The following is a 24,360-nucleotide window of genomic DNA, read 5'->3' as shown; positions in this document are numbered from 1 at the left end:
AAAAGCTTCCTGATAACAACTGAAAGTAATATGCCAGAAGGGACTAACCCTTGCTCTGGGTCCTGATGCCTTTTGAGGTGCCCAGAAATGAATACAGGATCCCAAGCAGGGTCTCACCAGAGCCATAAAGCAGGGATCCCTTTTTGCACTAGGACAAGGACATAACATCTTTAAGAACAGGATGCCCAGAACTGAGTCCAGGTGGCTCCAGTTCAGTGGTGCTGTATGTCTATAGCTAGAGAAGAGTTCTGGATTCTTTCAGGATGAAAAGCACTACATAAATATAACTCATACGGTGCCGCCGCTGGGATTTTTAAATGGACTTTTAAAGGGAGAAAAGTTATATAGCATTTTGATAACTGACACAAGTACTTATAGCAATACAGCAATCCATTCATCAAAGCCTGGCAGTTACCATTTTGAGAGAGATATTTGAGCAAAGGTTTGTGTCCAAAGTTATTTTAAAATGTCAGTGCATACCTATCAGCTCTTGCCAAGTTCATTTTATTTTGTTTTCCTGATGCATCCCTTACTGACAATCACTAGCTCAGCTGACGCACACAGTGGCATTTTCTGTTTGTGTGCAGCTGTCAAATGCCTAGAGATCAACTGAATGCCTTTCACTGGATGAAATCATTGTCAAAGTACAGTAATGTTACTAAAACTTTTGTTGCATATTAAAAAGCAAACATATTTGTAAAGGTCTCTTTTGTAACCAACCAGAAGAATAAGTGTTCAGCGCATTTTTCAGTTGCCATTTTTATTCCCCTATCCCCAGAACTGGAGTGCCTGTTCATTTCAATTAGGATTGTTTTTGGCCCCCCAATGATACAAATGCATATGTACAACTTTATGCACGTGAATTGTCCTAATCACTTCAGTAGAGGTATAAAATTTGTGTTTAGGGATGGTCTCAGACACTTATTTCGGTTTTAGACAAAAGAAGCATCCCATAATCCTCTCCACTGATTTCCATACATACCCTGATAGTTACTGTACGACTTTACATAGGACTAGAAGCACACTATACACTCTGTTTGGGGAATACCGATTTCCTACTTTTGATGTCCTTAAAGGATTTTTTGTGGTTTGTTTTTATACCTTTTCGCTATTTCCTCTTCAAAACCCAGCACAGCCCTGCCCTGCTGTTAGCCCGCTCCTGGTGGCTGATGGGGTAGTCAACAGGCAGACCATGGGCCAAATCCAGACCCCCAGACACTTTTGAACAGACCCTGAAATCTTTTTATTTAATGATCATCCTTTTTTTTAAATTACTTTCTTCTGGAGTCTGGACCTTGACCAAGAAATTTGGACCTTGACTACCCTTCCGGCCAGGGGCACAAGCCAGTGTTGCCAACCCTTGTGATTGCAGCAGGAGTCTGACAGTGCAGAGCTGCTGCCCTGAAAGCGCCAGCGCCGGGAGTCCCCTGATCAGGTGGGAACCTCAGATAAGATTCCCAATTACTAGACCCCGCGGGTGGGGGAAGCTCTGCACGAGCAGCTCCTGTCCCGGCTGGGGTTTGACCCCCGCTGATTTGAGCCAGTCCCGTGACATATGGAGGGTCTGCACGTGCCGGGCCGCCGTAGGGCTCCCGACCCTGAGGCTCGGGAGCCTTGGGGGCGGGGCCAGGCTGGGCGCGCGGGGCTGAGGGAGCCCGCGCTGACTGAGTCTGAGAACAACGCGGGCCCTAGGCCCCAGCCGCGGAAGGGAAGCGGTTGAGGCGGTGGAGGCGCATGCGCAGATGGCAGCAGCCCCTCCCCCATGCTCTGGTCAGTGGCTGGAAGGCGGTGGGCGGGGTGGAGTGTTTCCGGCGCGAAGTTGTGACGCACTCAATCGGCGCCGGGGCCTCTCCGGCGGTCGGTCGGTGGTGGGAGATGGCGGAGTATCTGGCCTCCATCTTCGGCACAGAGAAGGACAAGTGAGTGCCCTGTGCCCGTAGTCGCGCTCCGGGTGGCGGCTCAGCGCTCCGGGTACCCTGCAGGGGAGAGATGGCGGGGTCGGGCTCGTGGCGCCTGTTTATATAATGGGTTTCAACGCGGGGTCTCCCCCCACGGTCCTCGCTGGGTTCTCGCGCCATGGAGCGCGCGTGCGCGCGCCCAGCCTGCGCCGCCGCCGCCGCAGTTTATTGCTTCCCGTCCTGGGGCAGGCGGAGCGGCCTTGGTGATTGGAACGTGGCGGCGCGCGCGCTCCCTCCTGTGGGTGGGAGAGGAAACTGGGCGGCGCGCGCTGCCTCCCAGAGACCAGGCCCGCGCGCGCAGTGGGTAACCGCCGTGTGGGGGAGTGGAGCTAACTGTCCCCGCGCCAAGTGGGCTGCGCGCGACAGAGAGCCTTTCCACGCGCTTATTCTACGATCCCCATGGGGACCGGCCCGGACACCTCCGCATTCGGGGGGGGGGGACACTCTGTGCGCGCGGAGCAGCGCCCCACGTGCTCTCCCGCGCTCCCCCTGGCGGTCAGAGTCTGCCGTCGTGCTGCGGGCACGCGCTCTGGGGCGCTCCTCCCGCCGGGCGGGTCCTCGTGTCCGGTTTGGAGCCATGAACAATTGGGGATGGGGCCCAGCGCCCTGCCGAGGGCTCCTTTCAAAGTCTGCTCAAGCTAGTAGCTCCCTTCCCTGCGCCGCCCTCTATAGAGCCGCTCCCTCGACACCCTGCGGCCGCGTCAATCCAGGTCCTGCTGCTCTGGGTTACAATAGCGAAAACGACCCTCCCGGCTCTGCTGTCGCTTTGCTGCTCGTGAAGCTCTGATCAGTAAAGGCCCTGGAGCCGTTGCTGTGCTCATTCAGGAGCACTAATGTATCCTCGTTACACTTGATTGATGTCTGGAAGATTCATTTTTGCAAACTCGAGGGCCAGCAGTTTTGCTTGTTTGTTTTGCTTTGCTTTTAAAAACAAGCTTAGGTTCTATAGAAATGGGTGATGCCGTTGATTCTGTCATTGCCCAAGTGGATTTTTGATGGCTCATGGTCATCCTTCTGTCAGAAAATGAGGGTATGTGGCTTTTGAATTTTGCTAATGTTGTTGCCTACTTGATGGAATGGATTGATGTTAATCGTGCAAACATTTTTGATCCCTTTAGGGACTGCACATGATTCCCTCCCCTCCCCCCACATCAGTCCCATTCATCCTCAGTGAGGAGAACTGAAAATGAAACTTTGAAATTGTCACTGAGTTGAAATTGTTGAGGGTATTATGAATTATTAGAGGTTTTGTAGTTAGGCTTTTAGCTTTGGATTTGGAATGAACTCAGTACTCTGTTTTCTTTTCTTTTTTCTGAGACATGCATCTGTAGGTATGTCTACACTACAAGTACTGCTATAGTGTAGACACATACTATAGCAATGGAAGAGGTTTTTCCATCGCAGTTATATAGTGGTCACCAACCCTTCGATCGTGATCGACTGGTCGATCCTGGAGCCTCTGCCAGTCGATCACTATCTCCGGGCCTCTAAAAGTCCAGTGGCACAGCAGGTGCCTGCATTGGCCCCATGCCGCTCCTGGAAGTGGCTTGCTGCCGGCAAGTCTCTTTTGCAGTGGAGGAAGGGGCTGGTTAGCCAGCCACTTCCGGGAGTGGGGTGGGGCCAGGGCAGGCAGGTAGCCTGCCTGACCCCTGCTGCGCTGCTGACCAGGAGCCGCCTGTGGTAAGCGCCTCCCGGACGAAGCCTGCACCTCACACCCTCTCTTGCACTGTAACCCCCAGCCTTAAGTCCCCTCCTGCACCCAAACTTCCTCCCAGAGCTTGGACCCCTCACTCCTGCACCCCAACCCCCTGCCCCAGGCTCAGCCTGGAGCTCCCTCCCACACTCCAAATCCCTTGGCCCCAGCCCAGAGCCTGCACCCCCTCCCACACCTCAACCCCCTGCCCCAGCCCAGTGAAAGTGAGTGAGGGTGGGGGAGAGCGAGTGACAGAGGGAGGGGGGGAATGGAGTGAGCAGGGCCTCAGGGAAGGGGTTGGGTAGATCCTGGGTTGATCTTAAATTCAAAACGTGATCTTGTGCATAAAAAGGTTGGAGACCACTGCTGTAATATATCCATCTCTGAGGGTTGTCTACACTTAAAATGCTGCAGCAGCAAAACTGCACTGATGCAGCTGTACTACTGGAGCACTTCAGTGAAGATGCTACCTACAACGATGGGAGGGGTCTTCTCCTGTTGGTGTAGGTAATCCACCACAAGAGGGCGGTAACTGTCAACAGGAGATGCCCTCCCATCAACATAGTGCATAGGAAGTTAGGTTGGTATAACTGTGTCACTCAGGGGTGTGGGTTTTCTACACCCCTGAGCCACGTAGTTATACCGATATAAGTTGCTAGTGTAGACTGGTGGTTCTCAACCAGGGGCACACATGCTACTGGGGGTATGCAGCAGTCTTCCAGGGGGTACATCAAATCATCTACATATTTTCCTAGTTTTACAACAGGCTATATAAAAAGCACTAGCGAAGTCAGTACAAACTAAAATTTAATACAAAATGAGAAAGTAAGCAATTTGTCAGAAGTGTGCTGTGACACTTCTGTATTTTTATGTCTAATTTTGTAAACAACTAGTTTTTAAGTGAGGTGAAATTTGGGGGTTCGCAAGACAAATCAGAGTCCTGAAAGGGGTACAGTAGTCTGGAAAGGTTGAGAGCCACTGTAGACCAAACTTGAGAGGCAGTGGCTGGGTTGATGGGAGAATTCTCCCATCTGTGATTACAGTGAGGGTTAGAAACAACAAGGAGTCTGGTGGCACCTTAAAGACTAACAGATTTATTTGGGCATAAGCTTTCGTGGGTAAAAACCTCACTTCTTCGGATGCATAGAGTGAGGGTTAAGTCAACCTAGCTACATTGCTCAGGACTGTGAAAAGTTTTGTGCTAAATCAACCTAAATTCTAGGTGTAGGCCAGGTGTGAATTAGAATATAATCTTTAATGTGTGCTGAATGTTTCATGCTGTGATCTGGTGATAGAAGTTGCTGCCTAGAAGCCCAAATATACAGTTGAACACCCTTCAGATTTCTTCCATGCCTGTAATTGTGACTGCAAAGTGGAATTTATTAAAATCATTGGTGTCAACATGCAACATGTGTTATGCACAGCCCATTAGAATTAAGTGCTTTTCACTCTGTTCCTCTGTGTGTTCTTTGCAGCTGGAGCTACAATGTGAAATTTACCAATTATTTAAGTTCTGCTTTTTAGTCGCTGTAGTGAACATACCACAGTTAAGGTGTGTGTGGGGGCGGGGGGGGGGGGGGGGACAGTGGGGACATAGCCAGTAAACAAGTTGGTTTCCTTTTCAGCTTGACAAAAGGAAATGTGAAGGAATTATTGTAAATTGTGAGTGTATGGATAAAGAAAAGTAAATTGAGACAAAAGCAAGGTTATATGCTTTATGTGTATGCATATAGCCCTTACTGGCTGTTTTCACTCCCCTTGCTTTCTGTACTATCTAGAGCCTGTGCTTACTTTTCATAACCAAGGTAAATAAGTCCTGTTCTCATTGGTTCATGGGCAGTTTATGCTACTGTGGTACAAATTACCTCTTGATTATAAAGAGAAATAGTCAAGGCTAGGTCTAGCAGTTGTTTGCATTTGTGAAATTAGAAATACTATGTGTTCAGTTTGTATGTTTCATTGGGAGCCAGCAGGGCATTGAACTGTGTGTTGGTGGCTGCAGGGAGAGGGGGGAGCTATGATAGTGGAGTCTGTCTTCCTGTGCTGGGAATCACACCTCCCAGCTGCAGTGTAGACATCCCTTAACTGTCAACTATTTAACTGTTGACTGTTTTAGCTGGTGGGATGGGACTGAAGCTGACTGAGAGGGAGGAAAGAATTAGGGCTTGCCTGGATGAAGAGAGAGAGAGAGAGGAAGGGGAGAAATGAAAGGATGAGGAAGGAGGAGAAACAAATGGAAAAAATAGTGGTTACAGGTGAGAATATTTTCCCACTGACTGATGCTGAATGTAACAAGGTACTGAATAAGTACACTTAAGTACTTTAGATTGCAGCTGCTCTGTGTGCTTTTGATTGTCCTGGAGTTCAGCAGATCTCTCAGGTCACGGATGAGGGGGAATCAGTATAATCTAACCAGTTCCATTACTGTCTTGGACTTTATTGGTTTGATTGACCTATGTAATTGTGCATTAAAGTTAAGTTGATAGTGTGCATTTTATGTTAAATGCTAATTGCGTATTAATATTCTCTTGCCTTGTATTTCCATAGACTAATTATCTCTTGTTTTTTACTTGCAGAGTCAACTGTTCATTTTATTTCAAAATTGGAGCTTGCCGTCACGGGGACAGATGTTCTCGATTGCACAATAAACCAACATTTAGCCAGGTTTGTTCCCTCTTGTAGAATTTATGTACGTATCTCTTTAAATGTAGGTTCTAAGCACTTCAAATGAATAATTACCATATCCAGAATTAACTGAGGCCAAAAAACTTTGTTTTTTTTCTGGGGAGGGAGTGTTTTTTCCTCCATTTTCCTCCCCCAGCATTTATAATGGTCTCCTATCTCCCTAATGGTTGCAGGGAGCAATGCTGTTGTAATCTTGTCTATAGTAGAGACCAAACAGTGCTAACTGTAAGGTGTGTGCTTTCTCAGAGATGTTTAGGCACTTAAACCATCCTAGATTGATTACATCACAAACAATGGCAGCATGTTCTACGCATCCCAAATGTGAGAACTTCCAAGATTTTTTTTTTTTTTTTAAGCAAATTTGCTTCCTTATCTGACATGGTCAGAAGAGATTCCCCCGCCCCTTCGTGATCTTTGGCCTAGGCTAAAAGTGTTAGCGGTCACTTGCTTAGCCCATTGAGTGTGGAAGAATTGCTTCTCTACCTTAGCTGCTTAAGGATATACAACAATTGGCTCTACATATTGTCCAGTCTGTGGCTGGTTAAATGTTACCTGTGAAATGAGGAATGGATATAGGCTAAAAAGAGAGGGGCATTGATTGACATGTATTTTTGATTTATTAGCACTACAGTTCTCTCAAAGAACATCTTCCATGCTCCTGGAAAATTTCCACATTTAAATTCCAACTTACGTTTACTTTGTTTTCTATCATTGCTGATTGTCAAGATATGCAGGTAAAGAGATGATTTCTCATTTAATAAATTATTTTTAGTGGTTAGGAAAGCTCCTGCATTTCCAGCTATTTAGCCACAGAAATGCAGTATATGCAACAGTGGAAGTGCCTTGCTAATATGCCTCAACCGTGACCTGGAGAGACCGCTTGTAATATCTCGTCTACAATAGAGTTCTCCCATTTTAAGAAGCTGCTTTAAAATTCCTCTTGCAAACATAGCTATGCTAATGAGTGGTCAGAAACCATGTATTTGTAAAAGCTGTTTTAATATTACAATATGGATTCATAGAAATGTAGGGCTGGAAGGGGCCTGAGAAAGTCACGTCCGGCTCCCTGTGCTGAGGGAGGACCACATAAACTTTAGACCATCCCTGACAGGTATTTATCAAATCTGTTCTTAAAAACATCCAATGAGTGGGATTCCACAACCTCTTGGAAGCCTATTCCAGAGTTTAACTACCATTATAGTTAGTATTTCCTAATACCGAACCTAAATCTCCCTTGCTACAGATTAAGCCCATTACTTCTTGTCCTACCAGAGACATGGAGAAAAGTTGATCTTATTCCACTTTGTAACAGCCCTTCACATATTTGAAGACTGATTTCAGGTCCCCCCTCAGTCTTCTTTTCTCAAAACTAAACATGCCCAGTGTTTCTTGACCATTTTCCTCAGGTGTCAGCTTTCTAAACTTTTTATCACTTCGGTTGTTCACCTATGGACTCTCTCCAGTTTGTACACATTTCCTATATTGTAGCACCCAGAGCTAGACACAGTATTCCAGCTGAGGCCTCAACAGTGCCAAGTATAGTGGGACAGTTACCTCCTATGTCTTACATATTTGACACTCCTGTTCGTACACCCCAGAATATTAGCCTTTTTCACGGCTGTTTTTCGCAACTGTTGAGTCATATTCAGTTTGTGATCTACTATAACCCCCATCCTTCTCAACAGCGCTACCATCTACACAGTTATTCCCCATTTTGTAGTTGTGCGTTTGATTTTTCCTTCCCAAGTGAAGTACTTATCTTTGTTAAATTTCCTCTTGTTGAATTCAGACCAGTTCTCCAATTTGTCCGGGTTTTTTGAATTCTAATCCTGTCTTTCAAAGTGCTTGCAACTCCCCCAACCTTGATGTCATCTGTAAACTTTAAAGCATATTCTCCACTCCATTATCCAAGTTATGAATGAAAGTGTTAAATAGTCCTAGATCCAGGACTAACTCCTGAGGTTCCCCACTGGATACGCCCTCCTGGTTTGACAGCGAACCACTTATAACTACTCTTTGAGTACGGTCTTTCAACCAGGTGTGCACTCGCCTCATAGTAATTTCATCCAGGCCACATTTCCCTAGTTTTCTTATGAGCGTGCCATGTGGGACTGCGTCAAAAATGTTAGTAAAATCAAGATACATCATAGCTACTGCTTCCCTCCATCCACAAGTCCAGTAATCCTGTCAAAGATGAAAATTAGGTTGATTTGGCATGATTTGTTCTTGACAAATCCATGCTAGCTATTCCTTATAACCCTGTTATCCTCTAGATGATTACAAATTTGTTTAGTATATGTGGGTTAGCGCAGGCCTAGTTGTAGGGAGACTTGGGTTCGATTCCTAACTCTTTCACTGATTTCCTGTAACAACACATCTAATAGATACTTGCCATCCATGCTGTCTGGCTTAAACATGTTTTCAGAAATCACTTTTAAAACCTGAGTTTAAAAGTAATTGTTTCGATAACCTGGACCAGCAATTTTCTCTCTGGCAATTTAGTCCTTGTTTAGCTGATGTCAGTTGAAGTGAACTGCTGGGCTTGACAGGGTCATGTTGTGAAGTCACAGTCTAGTGTGTGTGTGGCATTGGACTTCACACACAAGCTGGATTGTGATGTCACTAGTGAATCTGACGTGTAACACTGCTCTACAGCCAAAATGCTTCTGAAATAAATGTAGTCAAACGTTACTAATTCTGGGTCACTGAGAACGAAAATGATGCTTAAAATTGTTGATTGGCTCTAGTTTTCAAGATATGCTATTGGGTCAGTATATACGACCCTTGACTTGGGAATGGCGGAGGATAAGTGAGTTATAAAGGGAAGGGATCTCAGTTTAAACCAGAAATGACAAATACATCTTTGACTGGATCTATGAATAAATCTATGACTGGGTTTGGACAGTACTTGCTTTTTAGGCAAAACAATGAATGATGCAATCTGAAGCTGGTATTGCATCATCCATGATATGAATTGCATCATGTTATTCCTAGAAGTCATGGATGATGCAATCATAACGAAGCTTACATCACTCTGCTGAACAAATTGCCCTATATCAGCTCTAGAAATCATACAGTGTCGTGCTCTCTTATTTGTCAGTGTTTGATTTTGCAAAGGGACACATTTCTGTTTAGCCAAAGTGATCAGAGATGCCTCGTACTTGTGTGAACAGTGCAGATAACTTCTGCTATGTTTGTGGTGAAGTGACTTTTGCATCACAAAAGCGCAGTATAACCACCATGGTTAAGAAAGCCTATCACCTTTGTTTTGGCTGCAAAATTGGAGATCAGGACAAGAGGTGGGCCCCACACATATGCTGCAACACTTGTGCAACAAATCTTCGCCAGTGGTTGAACAGGAAAAGGAAATCTATGCCTTTTGCAGTGCCAATGATTTGGAGAGAGCCAACAGATCATACCAGCAATTGTTACTTCTGCATGGTGCCTCCAGTTGGGAAAGGTGTGTCAAAGAAGAAAAAGTGGACTGTGCATTATCCAAACATTCCATCAGCTATACGCCCAGTACCCCACGGAGAAGGACTGCCGGTTCCTGATGCACCAGAATCATTCTCACTTGAGTCAGACGAGGAAGAGGATGAAACTTCTGGTCCTGAACCATCAATGTCCCAGGACCCACATTTTCTCCCATCCTCCTCCTCTGAACCACACCTCATAACACAAGGTGAACTGAATGACCTTGTCAGGGATTTGGAACTACCCAAGAGTAAGGCAGAGCTGTTGGGCTCCAGACTACAGCAGTGGAATCTCCTGGCAGGTGATGTTAGGGTTTCCATGTTCCGTGACCGTCAAAAGGATCTTGTCCCATTCTTCTTCATGGAAGGTGATCTTGTAGCCTGCAACAACATCGATGGTGTGATGGCAGCCCTCAACATCGTTCACGATCCAGATGAGTGGAAACTGTTCATTGATTCATCGAAGACGAGTCTTAAAGCTGTTTTACTGCATAATGGCAATGTTTTGCCATCAATTCCAGTTGGTCATGCAGTCCATATGAAGGAAACCTATGACAACATGAAACAACTTTTGAGGTGCATAAACTATGACCAACATCAGAGGCAGCTTTGTGGCGATTTGAAGGTTGTTGCTCTCTTGCTTGGTCTGCAGACTGGATACACAAAGTACTGCTGTTTTCTCTGCGAATGGGATAGTCGTGCAAGAGATTCCCACTACATCAAGAAAGATTGGCCACTCCGACAGTCATTGGAGCCTGGGAGGAAAAGTGTTCAGCATCCACCACTTGTTGAATCAAGGAAGATTTTGTTACCACCCTTTCACATCAAGCTGGGTCTGATGAAGAACTTTGTCAAGGCCATTGACAAAACACAAGCAGCTTTCAAGTACCTCCATGGAAAATTTCCAAGGTTAAGTGAAGCTAAGATAAAGGAAGGTGTCTTTGTTGGTCCTCAGATTCGTGAACTTCTTCGAGATGATGCATTTGACCATGCACTGTGTGGCAAGGAAAAGACGGCATGGAAAGCCTTCCAGTTAGTGGCAATAAATTTTCTCGGAAACTACAAGGCAGACAACTACAGGTTGTTGGTGGAAAACCTCCTCAAGGCATACAAAAGCCTTGGTTGCAACATGTCACTAAAGATACATTTTTTGCACTCTCATCTAGATTTTTTTCCCACCAAACTGCGGAGCAGTGAGCGACGAGCACTGCGAGCGATTTCACCAGGACATTGCAACAATGGAGAAACGCTATCAGGGCAAATGGAGCCCATCAATGCTTGCAGACTATTGCTGGACAGTGACAAGAGATGCTCCCTTTAATGAATACAAGAGACAAGCCAAGAAGCGCCGAGTAGACACTGAATAGGACTAAACTATGTACAGAATAGTTTTTTGCCTTTTGTTTCATAATAAATTTTATTTATATAACCCTTTTGCTGATTTTTAAAGTGTTACATAAACAGGACAGGTGAAATATCATGTAAAGCAACCATAAACACATGAAAAGACCTAGGTTTACAATTTATGATTAAAACTCTACTATCTACACAATATACATAGACATAAAATGTAAAAACTTAAATATCTTAGAAACAGATATTTTTCAAATATGACAATTAAACAAGTTTTAATTGTCGTATTTGAATTCAGCACATCAAAATACATAATAAATAGCACATTTTATCTCTGAAGCAGACGACTTCTCGAAAATTAGACTTTGTGCAAATATTGGTAATCAGCTGTGATAGAAAATTGAGGAACAGATCTTATTAATAGAGAGCTATTGCCATGGTTATATTTTATTGTGTTGCCACCACTGGTGCAGGTATTGGTTTGGTTGATGTGTTAGTAAAATCAGTATATGATTTAAATGTAATTTAACAGGTTCTAATCTCTTGGTGGCATCAAAAAACAAAAGTGTTGCACCAGTTAAATTCAATTGGGGATGAAAGTTCATGCAAACTAACATTAAACTTGTATATTAAGTAATTAAATCTAAATCTCTTTGAGCTGATTACAGTTATATGGACATTGGAATTTTATGTAATATTAGTTTACTAACTTAAACATGGTTTGTTTTTTCAGACAACTTGATTTTAAGAAGAACGGTACAAATGTAAGGTTTCAAGCCTGCCTGGTCTAATTCTTCAAGTAAAAAGCAGAAGGGCTAAAAGGATATTGATCTTTATTGAAGGATCGGAAAACGTGAACATTTAAAACTATTATATTATTTAAACAGAAATTCCACCAAGAAACTGCTTGATGAGACAATAGCGGGTATCTAGTTGATATTTGAAAAACTTGATATCTGAGGCAACAGTTTAAAGACTTTACAGCATCACATGCTATGTACTGTGCACTGATACAAAGGCAGCTTTTCGAGGCTTACAGTAGTGAATTTGGTTTAAATTAAGATAAATTTGGGTATCTGCATAACTGAGCAGCTTGAAGTGCAAGGTGACATTGTACTTATGACACAAGATGTCATACACTTACTTCAAATAAACAGTTTCAGTAAATTTACTTGGGACAGTTCACTAGGGAAACCAAACACAGCTCTTTCTTGGTGGTTAATTTAAAACTGTTTTCATAATATGATGGTTTGGATGCAGTTTCAGAAGATACTCTGCAAATACAAAAGGAAATATCTTATGAATAGTTGTCTCTTTGCAATTGTCTGTTATATGCACAGCAGCCAGTAGAATTCCCCTTTTTATTTTTTTTCCCCGCAGACCATCTTGATTCAAAACATCTATCGTAATCCCCAAAACAGTGCACAGACGGCTGACGGCTCACACTGTAAGTCCCACAGTTGGAGAAATTTTTTTAAAGAATGGTGTTAAAGAGCCCACTCATAATTATGAGAAAATAATGTTGGCTTCTGAGCTGCTGACATAAAGCTGTTGCAAACAGGACAAGTGATGGAACTCTTCTTGCGCATATATCAAGAACTTGGTAAATGTACATGTTTATAAAGTGCAGAAAGTGACTTTTATAAAAAGATAAACTAATTGGACTTCCTTGATTCAAAATCATTTGCACAGTTCATGAGCATTACATCCTGTAACTGTTAAGCCCTGTCACTTATTGTTGCATTCATTTTTTTTAAATGATTACTTTGCAAGCATTTCTCAAATTCTTGATATAATATGAAAACTTAGGTATATTTATGATATACGGTAAGTTGCCCAAAATCATGCATTTTATTTCACCTTTCCTTTCTTTAGGAAATGGAGATTTCATGTTATACCATGATTACTGTGTTATACATTAGAGTCTGTGCTGGTTTTAGTATGTTTTGAGGGGTTGTTTTATTCACTAATTGTTCATTAAGGCCAAAATCAAACATCTGAGTATGCTGATACCTTACATGTTACAGCTGTTACTATGACACTTGGATACCATTCATTATATTGGAAACTTTTTTTGATTGAACCCCATGTAAACACCTCAATTGTAATGGAGGTGAGCAAAGTAACTGCTAAAGTAAAAATACAGTAATCGAGTATCATGAGATCTCTATTGCTTTACAGTGTTAGGTTGGTTCAGAAAGGTCACCAGCTAAGTGAAAATTTCCCCTCTTGGGAGAAAATAACTACCTCTCTTTCAGCACTGAGACTCGGCTAAAGCGATCACCAAAAGGAAACCAGTTTCGTGTTAAATTTCTTTTCCATAATATAAAGTTGTTGCGTTTTGTATTTCAGACCATTGCCCTCTTGAACATTTACCGTAACCCTCAAAACTCTTCCCAGTCTGCTGACGGTTTGCGCTGTAAGTTCATACAAGTTCCTTCACTGGTTCCCTGGGCTTGATTGTCAGAGCTCAGTGTCGACTTAAGCTGGTCTACCATTTTAGTTTAATGGATCAAACTGCCCACGCTTCATAAAATGTGTCAACAATTTTTTGTCCTTTTCACACACCCCCTCCCCCCCACACACAAGAATTTGTTTAAGAGAAATTGGATATTTGTCCATTATATCAAAAGTGGTTGAATTGGGAACCCCTGTAAAGCAGTCTTGATCCACTGCTGTCTCCTTTTCCCCCTTCTTCCCCTCTGCCACTTGCCTGCATCCTAGACATATTTTTGCTGTATGTTTTAAAGGTCTGCATTAGACTTCGCTGCTCAAAAAGCAGGACAGTCACACATTAACTTAATCCATAACATGTTTCCCATCATTATGTTAATGTTGAGAGCACTCAAATTTGGAACTTTAAGACTGCTTGCAAAAATATTTGTCCTAGGCTAATGATGCAGCTCCCATTTAGTGACTACTTTAGAAGATAATAGACTGACAAATGCTACTCTTCTGCAGCTGTCCTTTTGGATAAGTGCATGTTGAAAATTCTCCCTTATTTTGAAAATTCAAATTCCAGAACTAAGTTACATATTTTCATAGTAGGAAATAATTTTAAAAGTACACTTGGGGAAAGGAAGCAGTTTGGATATTGTTATGAACTAATTTCTTAACTCTTCTGTAGTTAGGAAATGGGCAAAAAGTCTCATACTGTGCATCATGACAGAAGTTAAATGACTGAGATTGTCAGTTTGTGACTACTGATCTGTCATTACAATTGAACCAATGACACTAGTAGAAAAAGACGTTAAGGGCTTTAGAACTAAAAAGATGGGTGTTATTTTTCTAATATTTTATAACAAATTGAACATTGAGCATGTGGTGGTAAAGTTTTGTTCAGTTATTACTTTTTTAACCGCTGGATCATAGACTAGTTTGGATTAGTTACCAGCTAAGTTCCCTGCATGGCCGTGCAGCAGCCTATTTAGCATCGCACAGGTGCTCAGGGAACCCTCCCTCCCCCAGCCCCAACCTTGTCCGGCCCCCAGCCTGCTGGGCTGGGGCGGCTCCCTGGCCCCAACTATGCCATAGCCTGGACCTGCTGCGGCCGGGGCTCCCCTACCCCAGCCCGAATCTGGGCAGGGCAGCATGGCATGAACCAGGGTGGCAGTCCTTGAATCTAGCTTCAGCCTGGGCCTGTCCCGGCCAGGGTGCTGCTCCCTGACCTAGCACCGGCCAGACCTGCGGGGGCCAGAGGTGGGGTGCCTATCCTGTGGCCCCAGCCCCCCAGACACCCCCCCACCCACCCCCGTCCAGGTGCTGCTGTGGGGAGAGAGGGCTGGGGGGAGTACTCTCTTCCTGCCGTAGCCCCAGAGCACTCTCCTGCACCCCAAACCCCTCATCTCTGGCCCCACCCCAGAGCCCTCACACCCCTGCACCCAAACCCTCTGCCCCAGCCCTGAGCCCCCTCCCACTCTCCAAAACCCTTGCCTGCAGCCCACCACATGAATTTTGTTGTGTGCACCAAAATGAAGGTTATGTGTCACACACCACCTCCATATTGGTGCACATAACAAAATTCATTCCACACATGGGTGGGAACAATTAGAGGGAACACTGGTTACCAGTATTTAATTAGACAACATTCTATTTTATGAAATCAAATACTAATTTCAGAGTGAAATGTGATTCATAAGATAAACAACTTATAGGATAGCATAAACAGCATATCTTATAACAAAACTAATGCACTTGATTAGATCGACTTGACACTTAATGTCAGTTGTCAAACTGGGGCTTTTCTTTAGAAGTAGAATGTTGCTTATGAAGTTTGTATGGGTTTATAAAGTTCTGTTGGTCTATAGGCTTTTTGTTATAGATGTTTACGGTGTTACTATCTGTGTATTGCTAAAAATATGCAGTTGGATGTTGGGTACTTCCTACACATCAGCTAAATTCTCAGTGAGCTGGTAACTAATTTGCACAGAATTCAAGTTGCTTGGTTTGCCGTGCAGCTGTTTAGACTTTATTTGCCCAGACCCTCCTGGAGTTTGCAGGAGTCTTTAGGTAAACAGATTCTCCAAACTAGAATTGGATATTAATATTTAAACTTTAGTTTGTCTTGATAGATGGGTAATTGTATAACAGAGCCTAACTATACCTGGTATGGTAGAGTTATAGCTCTATTTTATCAATGGGTGTGCTGAAACCCTCCCCATATCTTTTCAGCTTTGTCCCTATTTAAATACTGCATATATTCTTAATGGGTAGCTATTTAATGTTGTTGCTTTACTATTTTCCTCTCCATTGTTGTCATAGAGGATTAATGTTAATTTTGACCAGTAATAGTCTTGATTTTATCTAGTAGTTGGGCTTCTCAAGGTTCAGACACTGGTAACCCTGGAACTTGAATGTTTGTGAAGTCTGTGTATGATGCTTACCCTTTCCACCTTAGAGGGACACTCTCAAGTACTTCCAATTTCTTTACATTTCTTTTTATAATCTTAGTTTTACAGTGGAATGTCCGTATCAGTTTTCAGCACTTTCCCAGTTGGTAAACTTTGATCATGCCCCTTTCTTCCAATGGAGCCCAAACTGATGGTTTTTTTTAAATCACTCAGATGTTAGTGTGCTATCATTGTTGATGTTGGCACAGCCCTGGGAATATGGTTAGTTATTAAACTGTCTCTATGTAGTGAATGTTGACTAAATGTTTGGGAGTTTTTTTAAATTGCTGCATAGGCAAGGGTCTCTTGAAAAGCAAACATGTTGAATCTGGAAGGTCAAATATCTTGAGCCTAAACTACTTGACCAGTGTCCCTTTAACCTTATAGAGAAAAATTGTCCATAGTTCCATGAAGCTTAGGTAGCTTGATTGGTTAATATTAAGCATCTTTCAGTAAAGATGAAAAGCTGTTCTAAATGGCATGATTTGCACTGTGATCCAGAAATGACTGGGTTCAGAGCACCTGTTTTTGCACAGCGACTGAGGCAAATAAACATAGCTTTATTGGATCATCCTGCTGTCATATTGCAGGTTTTGCTCAGTAAAGCAATGGTGTTGCATTTTAAAGGTTAAAACATTGTTCTTGCATGAAGTGCCACATCTATTTTAAAGCTACTCTACTTGATCGTAATAAAGCCATTTAACTGAAGACTTAATCAATCTGGCTTTAATGTATATGACTTATTAAATAAAATGTATGGTAAAATGGTGTAGAACTGAAAATATCTATTGTAATTTATTTTGCTATACTTAATACTTCGAAAAATGAGCAAAATTTTAATTTACATTAGATTTTTAGCAGCAGGCAAGCAGCACTCACCTGCAAAGGCCAGCTACGAGCATGAATATGATCTAATGTGAATATATGGCCAGCCTCTCTCGCATTTAAAAAAAAAATTAAAAAATTCTGCAGTATTACAGAAAGATAAATTGGCATTAAAAATAAAATGGAGAAATGCTTTCTACCACAAAGCCACATAGTTTCACTCTTTACTGAGGGAACAAGAAAAGCGTATCTTGTATTCTGAACAAATTCAATGGATCACGATGAGCTGCAGTTTTAATCACATCAGTGATTTCTCAAATTAGTGTATTTATACTGGAGGAGTGAACATCTTTAAACAAAGCTCCGCCTTTAGGAAGAGAAATCTTAATAATCATCATGCTTTAAAATAGTTAACGTGACAAAGCACTTGCCTTCTGTGTAGGTAAACCATTGGCAGATAGAGGGTGGGGTTCTACATTTAATTATTCACATTTCAAAGTAAATCCTTTCCCCTTAAATTTGGCATGTACCATTTGGATGCTGATTAAAACTTGTCTTGATTTGACCATATTAGTATCACGTACTGAGATATTCCTTTCTTTTGGGACTCAAAGCTGCTCAGTTATTTTTAATACTCCTTAATGGTTAACTACATGGCATCTCTTATGCTTCGGTAGATGACTACTTCTGTTCTCTAAAATATATTTTGTAGTATGTTCAGAGTCTTGTCATTCAAATATTGATTCTAATCAGTATGACTCTTGGAATTTGCAGGTGCTGTGAGCGATGTTGAAATGCAGGAACATTATGATGAATTCTTTGAGGTATGTTGAAATTCACTGTTTAAAATGTATTATATTCTTCAAAGGCAAACATATAAAGTTTAGTTGGTGGCAGTGAAAAATTACAAAAATAAACTTTCCAGCTAATCCTTGATGGGACCGAAAAAGGAAGACTATAACTCTCTCAGATTTACCACTTCTAATCTGATAAATAGTGCTTTAAATGCACATTACAAGAAACACTCCCTGCCCCAAAGAGTGTACTGTTTAAATGATAATAAGATTGGATGCTGGGAGTGATCAGGGAAGGATGGTGGAGAGGGGAGAAAACCCAAATTAGACATTTGGTTGCTTGACTGAAATGTGTATCCTGTTAGTGTCTAGATATTTTTTGTATAACTTCAGTTTTACATATTAAACATATAGTCCCTGCTGTAGTCTCTATTTAATTTACATATAACTCTATTGTTTATATTAGACCTTGGATTAAGTTTCAAAACAAAATACTATATGGTCTATTTTTGGTGCGTCTCCCATTCTGCTTTTTCCTCACACAGTTGAGTTAAAAAGTATACTTCAGTGTTAGCAAACAATTAATAATTTTTGAAGTGTAGGGTGACCAGACAGCAAGTGTGAAAAATCGGGACGGGGGTAGGGGGTAATAGGAGCCTATATAAGAAAAGGACCCAAAAATCGGGACATCTGGTCACCCTAAGTGTAGTAGATTGGAAGATTGGCTTTTCTTTCCAAAAGGCATGGCTTTAGTGTCTTGTATATCTCATTTTCTAAATAAAGAAAAGTTACCTTTTAGTTGTGTAGTTAATTACTTTATCCATGTAGTACTCACAGTGTATTAGATATTGTCAATGCACACAGGCTGATACAGTGCCTGCCCAGAAATTTACAGTCTTAGAACAAAAATGTATGAAGGGTGTTGGGAGAGAGAATAGTCTTCCTGCTTAGTAATGATTAATTGTCTTGTAGATATGTTTAATCCATCTAATTTGCACAATATGTTTTTAATAAATTTCTCTATATTTAGGAGGTCTTCACGGAAATGGAAGAAAAATATGGTGAAGTTGAGGAGATGAACGTTTGTGATAACCTTGGAGATCATCTAGTTGGAAATGTATATGTAAAGGTAAGATACAAAAGCACCTCTGCAATACATCATGAATACAAATTTTCTTTAATATACACAATTAACATTTTCAAAACGTGGCATCTTTATGAAAGTAAATACCTGTACATTGGAGTGGATGTGTGTGTGTGTGTGTGTGTATGTATGTATATTAGAATCTAAACCAGGCAGAGTGGAAATACATCCCCTTACAGTTGAGTCTGTCTTGTTTTCATGAAGTTTGATCTCACATTTTTAGTTGTGAAGATATTTCACATAGATGAACGGTTGTCTGATTTACATTTGGGCATTGAAATTCAGAGTGGTGAACTATAAAATTGTTAACTTACAAGTGTGATTGTGGCATGCTCGATTAAATGTTAATTACTTAGTTGTTGGAGAAGGGCCTGATTGTGTTCAGCAAATGCACTTGAGAGGAGTTTCCATTTACACAGAATGTCTTGCAATTCCTCTGAAGCCTCTCAGAACAGTCACACTAGATGGTTTTAAGGAGAAGACTAGAATAGCTGAGTTCAGTTTTGACTTTCATTGTGACCAGGATCAGCTCAGTCCACTCAAGTAAAAAATACTGAACTGTCTTACTGTGTGTTAATTTGTGTGTCAACTGGTTAAACTACAATACAAGTAAATTTTTTTTAAATAAAATTCTAGTCAGTTTTTTCAGATGTCGCAAGACTGTTACCTTCTTTTATTCTTCCTGTGAAATGTAATAAATAGAATAGTATTGGAGGGGTAGCCGTGTTAGTCTGAATCTGTAAAAAGCAACAGAGGGTCCTGTGGCACCTTTAAGACTAACAGAAGTATTGGGAGCATAAGCTTTCGTGGGTAAGAACCTCACTTCTTCAGATGGCTTGCATCTGAAGAAGTGAGGTTCTTACCCATGAAAGCTTATGCTCCCAATACTTCTGTTAGTCTTAAAGGTGCCACAGGACCCTCTGTTGCTTTTTATAAATAGAATAGTTACACTGTGTAAACTTTAAAATTAGAAGTACAGTACGCTTAAAGGGGTCAATCAGATGAAAATCATACTTTAAAAATTCTTGCCCATCTTGCTAGCAGTTGAATTTATTAGAACTGTCATAACTTGCCTACTCTTTGCACCTTGCTCAACTTGACCATTGAGACTAGATTTTTTTTTTTTTTTATAATGTTGATGAGATCATTGCGCAAACTGGAATAGGTGTAAAAAACAGATTAAATGAAATGGCATTTGTACAAGCCTGACCCTGAAGGGGGGTGGGGGGGAGGGAAGGGCAGAGTAACTGGGTATTTACAAAATTGCTGAGATGCATACAGCCATTTTAAGTATTACTAGATTTATCCTGACACCCTTCTTAACCCCAATCCTTGTCCCAGTTGCATGTCCCCTTTCATTGCCCACTCAGACTTCTGACTGTCCTCCCAGAATTTTGATGGAATTCGAAAAGTATTTATCACGTGCTTACTTTCCAGTCAGTTTTGCTTTCTGGTTCTTATGTAATTAGCACTGTGTATTGTTTTGGAGTGTAAACACTGAAAGGTGGGATATTTGTTTAAATCTCACAGAACCTTGTTCTTGCACACTTAATCTTTTGAATTAAGTGTTTATCAAACCTTCTTAGAGAACATAAATTCATGGTCTAAAATGCTTGACAGCCTCTTTAAACTCTAATTGTCCAGTAAATAGTAAGTTAGATAATGATTTTGTATTCCTCAATCTGATATACTTGCAAGTTATGATGTTATTTATTTCATATTCCTTACAAATGCCTGCAAGACCAATTAGTCTTTTAAACATGGAATGTTAATGTTCAACAAAATTCTTTAGTCTGAAGAGAAACCACTAAGTTCTCTCCAGATTGCCTGTTCATGTTTAAAATGTTACTGCTTAAATAATAAACTAAATGGACCCACATATGTTTTATTAAGACACCACTTAAGAGTAGGGGCAAATAAAACTAGAAGCCCATTTTATATTCTATTGCTGGCCTTGAGCATGTGTTAAATATCCAGCCGGGAATTAAAATAGATCAAACATTACTATTTATGTAACATTTTGAGAATGTTAATTTTATTTTACTTCTCAGTTTCGTCGTGAAGAAGATGCAGAAAAGGCTGTGATTGATCTGAACAATCGCTGGTTTAATGGTCAGCCAATTCATGCTGAACTTTCACCTGTGACTGACTTCAGAGAAGCTTGTTGCCGTCAATATGAAATGGGGTAATGAAATGATACTTGTTACAGCTTATTTATTATAGTAGCTTAGAGATACCTCCAAGTTAAGCTTTTCATGAGTGTAAGGTTTCTCAAGTGCATTTCCAAATGATGCATTCAGAAAAAATACACTTAAAGCTACACTAACATCTAGATTCTAGAGCAAGCTCAATTCACATGCCTTAGCACCCACGTGCACTCAGTCTCTTCATCTCTACAAAAAATTTCTCTTCACTTTTGGACTTTCATGCACCAGGCATACAGATAATTCCATGTAAATTATGCTCAAGTGTAACTCTGACTTCAGGGCAATTAAGATATTTTACCAAGAGTCATACTTCCCAATGTTTAATGTTACATTAAAAAATCATAGATCAGTTAACGTAACCACAGGACTATATAGAAGAAAAGCTAAGAATATAAATTGGAAATGCTTTCTTTGTGGTAATTTTCTTCTACTCCACAGAGAGTGTACGCGAGGAGGTTTCTGTAACTTTATGCATTTGAAGCCCATTTCCCGAGAATTGCGACGTGAATTATATGGACGTCGTCGTAAGAAGTAAGCATTTGTATTTTTAATTTAAAGCCAACTGATGCAAATAATTTAAGGATTATTTCCCTAAACTTTTTGAAGACATAAAGAATAGGATCTGACTTTGAGGAAAGTTGTTTGTCATTTTTTCCTCTCCCAATCCAGTTGTGTTATGGAATCACAATCTGACTCTTCTGTAAATATTCAAGACTTAATCTGGCTTTATGGCAAATTTAAAAAATAATCAAAAATGGAGGGTGTCAGAGAGAGTCAGTAATGTGAAGTACAGTTTCCAATCAGTTCATATCCATTTCATGTTGGGAAAGTGAAAGTGATGTCTGATTGGTGCATGTGTCAGGTGATCTTGGTTCCATTCCTAGTGGACAGTTGCCAACATCACAAAATTCCATATCAGTTGGTGCTACTGTTCCCCCTTGGTAGGCCTGCTGTGAATAGACAGAGTTCTATGCAGTGGCAAAAAGGTTTCTGTTAATCTTAATTCAGGTACGTTGGCAAACGTTGCATTGCTGCTATCAGTATGAAACCTCTCTTGTTGATAGGACTTCACTTTCCAGTATTATCAATTAAACACTTTCACAAACACAAAAATTCATATTTTTCTAAAAATGCTGTTAAATTGTCTTGCAGTATTTTGGGAATTGGAGGAGTAAACTTAATTGTGAAAAGTTCATATTGCATTGTTTCCTGCTTTCCTGAGAAATTAAGTATTATTTAATTTTAAATGGAAAGTGTCAGGGATACTAAGAACATTATAATATTGTAAAAAATGTGCTGCTGACTTAAGAGCCATTTGGTTACTTTTCTGGTTCCTGACCTCTTTTCCCTTAGTCAGAAACACTTGAGCTTGGCCTCTCTTTCTGAAAAGCCTTCCTCATCCTTTCTTGTGAGATTATGAATAGGGATTTTCAAGAATGGATTATGTATATTTAAAGGTGACCTGCAAGTATTGTAACCAAAATGAGACTTGTGCCAAATGTCCCAAATTACAAGGGGCAAAGTAAACATTCAGCACAAATGATCTTGCTTTTTCATCTTTTGCCTTACACATATACATTTCTACCCTATCTCAAAAAAAAAAAAAAAAAAAAAAAAGCAACACACAGTTTTGCTGTGACACACCAGAATGCATCATTCTTTCATGTCCTAGATCACCAAACTCCCCTGAAATACATATTTGGTGTATTCACAAGTTGGGACAAACACAGTTGCTCAGTTCCACTTTGAGCTCCACAGCAATGCCTATAAATAAAAAACTCTGTAGTTCATATTTCGTAGCGTAACTTTAAAAAAATTTAAATGTATAATTTTCCATTTGGTAATAAAACTGACTTGCTAAAGCTTTTCAAAATCCTTCTCAAATATTTTTGTGACCTTCCTTCCTAAGAGGCTGGCTCTGGAGCTCTGAGTAGCTGTGACATCAGAGATGCATTTTCGGGCTCTTGCAGCTCACTGGCCTTACTATGTTGGTGATGGAGAAGGTGGAACTGAAGAGGAGGAAAATGCTGTGGCCTCATGCTACTTTGGAAATTCAGTACAGAAAATCCTGATTTGTTAGGGTTTTTTTATATATAGCCGTCCCTATGGCTGTAGACTTGCAGTGTACCGTTAAATCTGTAAATGGCTACAAAAGACTTCTCACAGTGCTCCAACTGGTTCTGCATAACAGTGCAATTAACTTAGAGGGGTACTTACAGGGAACTGACCCGTTTTCTGGCCATTCAGACAAGTGACTGCAGTTAAGTTTTCACTATACATACTGACCCTTCACTGTCTAAAACTGAAGAATTCTGTAATGATGGCCTTGTGGGCTTGAAAGTGCTAGGTTCTTAGGTGGTGGCAGTACCTAATCACTACTTTATTTCAAACTCTACTCCCTTTTCTGGTGTTTTCGTTTGAACGATTGATCCTTGGTACTCTAGAATATTGCTGCATTGTTTCACCATATTTAAGAACTACAATCTTAATGCTTTTTTGCAGGCATAGATCTAGGTCAAGGTCCCGTGAACGTCGTTCTAGATCTAGAGATCGTGGTCGTGGAGGTGGTGGAGGAGGAGGCGGCGGTGGCGGCGGCGGAGGAGGAGGAGGAGGAGGAGGAGGACGAGAACGTGATAGGAGGCGGTCAAGAGATCGTGAAAGATCTGGTCGATTCTGAGCCATGCCATTTTTACTATTGTGTCTGGTAGAAAGTGTTGTAGTCAATTGACCAAACAAGTTCCTAATGAGATTTTTTTTTAAAAAGATGGGCTTCTGAATAAAAATTTGTAGTGATACAGTATTCTTTGTGTAACTTGTTTCTTGTGGGGGAAGTCTTTTTTAACTGTCATTCCTCTTTCTTGACAAATAGCTGGATTAACTATGCTTGCGGTAAAGGTGGCAAATGTATTGGAGGTGTGCAAGTTTTTACATTCAGGTATGAATTAACTGTTAAGGAAAATGTGCATGCCTGTGTATATAATATAAAATAGTATATTATATACATGGATAAAGTGCTATATTGCTTAAGAGACAGTTACAATTTAAGTTTCCCTTTTCTGCTATGCTGTCTGCTTATTTAGGTTAGTTTAGGCACATTTAAAGGAAGGCTGTGCAAAGTGCATTTATTTACTCAGTAGAAATGCTAAGTTGCAAAAATATGTATGTTAATAGAAGTCTGTGCACTGTCTATCACTGTGACTGTGGCATTTACAATAAATCCAATTCATTGGTGTAAAATCTAAAGCCTATTCTCTAAGCCCTCTGGAGTAGTTGAGTTGCTACTCCTGGCTGTGCCAGAATTCATAGTTAAGGGTTTTTTTTTTATTCTTCACACACACA

The 24,360-nt window shown here is 41.0% G+C and overlaps 1 protein-coding gene across 3 annotated transcripts; it reads left to right on the top strand.

The window, feature by feature from the left end:
• Nucleotides 1-1,832: 1,832 nt before the first annotated feature.
• Nucleotides 1,833-23,821, top strand: U2AF1 (U2 small nuclear RNA auxiliary factor 1). 3 transcript variants are annotated; one of them, XM_065402304.1, is made up of 8 exons: nt 1,833-1,919; nt 6,228-6,315; nt 13,515-13,581; nt 17,651-17,700; nt 18,701-18,799; nt 20,866-20,999; nt 21,460-21,552; nt 23,524-23,821. In XM_065402304.1, exons 1-8 carry the CDS (start codon nt 1,876-1,878, stop codon nt 23,696-23,698), a joined length of 750 nt encoding a protein of 249 aa, XP_065258376.1. In that variant the 5' UTR covers nt 1,833-1,875; the 3' UTR covers nt 23,699-23,821. The 3 variants fall into 3 exon arrangements, with proteins under 3 accessions (XP_065258376.1, XP_065258383.1, XP_065258390.1); XM_065402311.1 differs by lacking the exon at nt 13,515-13,581 and adding an exon at nt 12,543-12,609; XM_065402318.1 differs by lacking the exons at nt 1,833-1,919; nt 6,228-6,315 and adding an exon at nt 12,584-12,609.
• The last annotated feature ends 539 nt before the right edge of the window (nt 23,822-24,360 follow it).

This window comes from Emys orbicularis, chromosome 1 (genome assembly GCF_028017835.1).
Source record: "Emys orbicularis isolate rEmyOrb1 chromosome 1, rEmyOrb1.hap1, whole genome shotgun sequence".
Lineage (NCBI taxonomy): Eukaryota > Metazoa > Chordata > Testudines > Emydidae > Emys > Emys orbicularis.
This window is presented reverse-complemented; position numbering and strand designations above follow the sequence as displayed.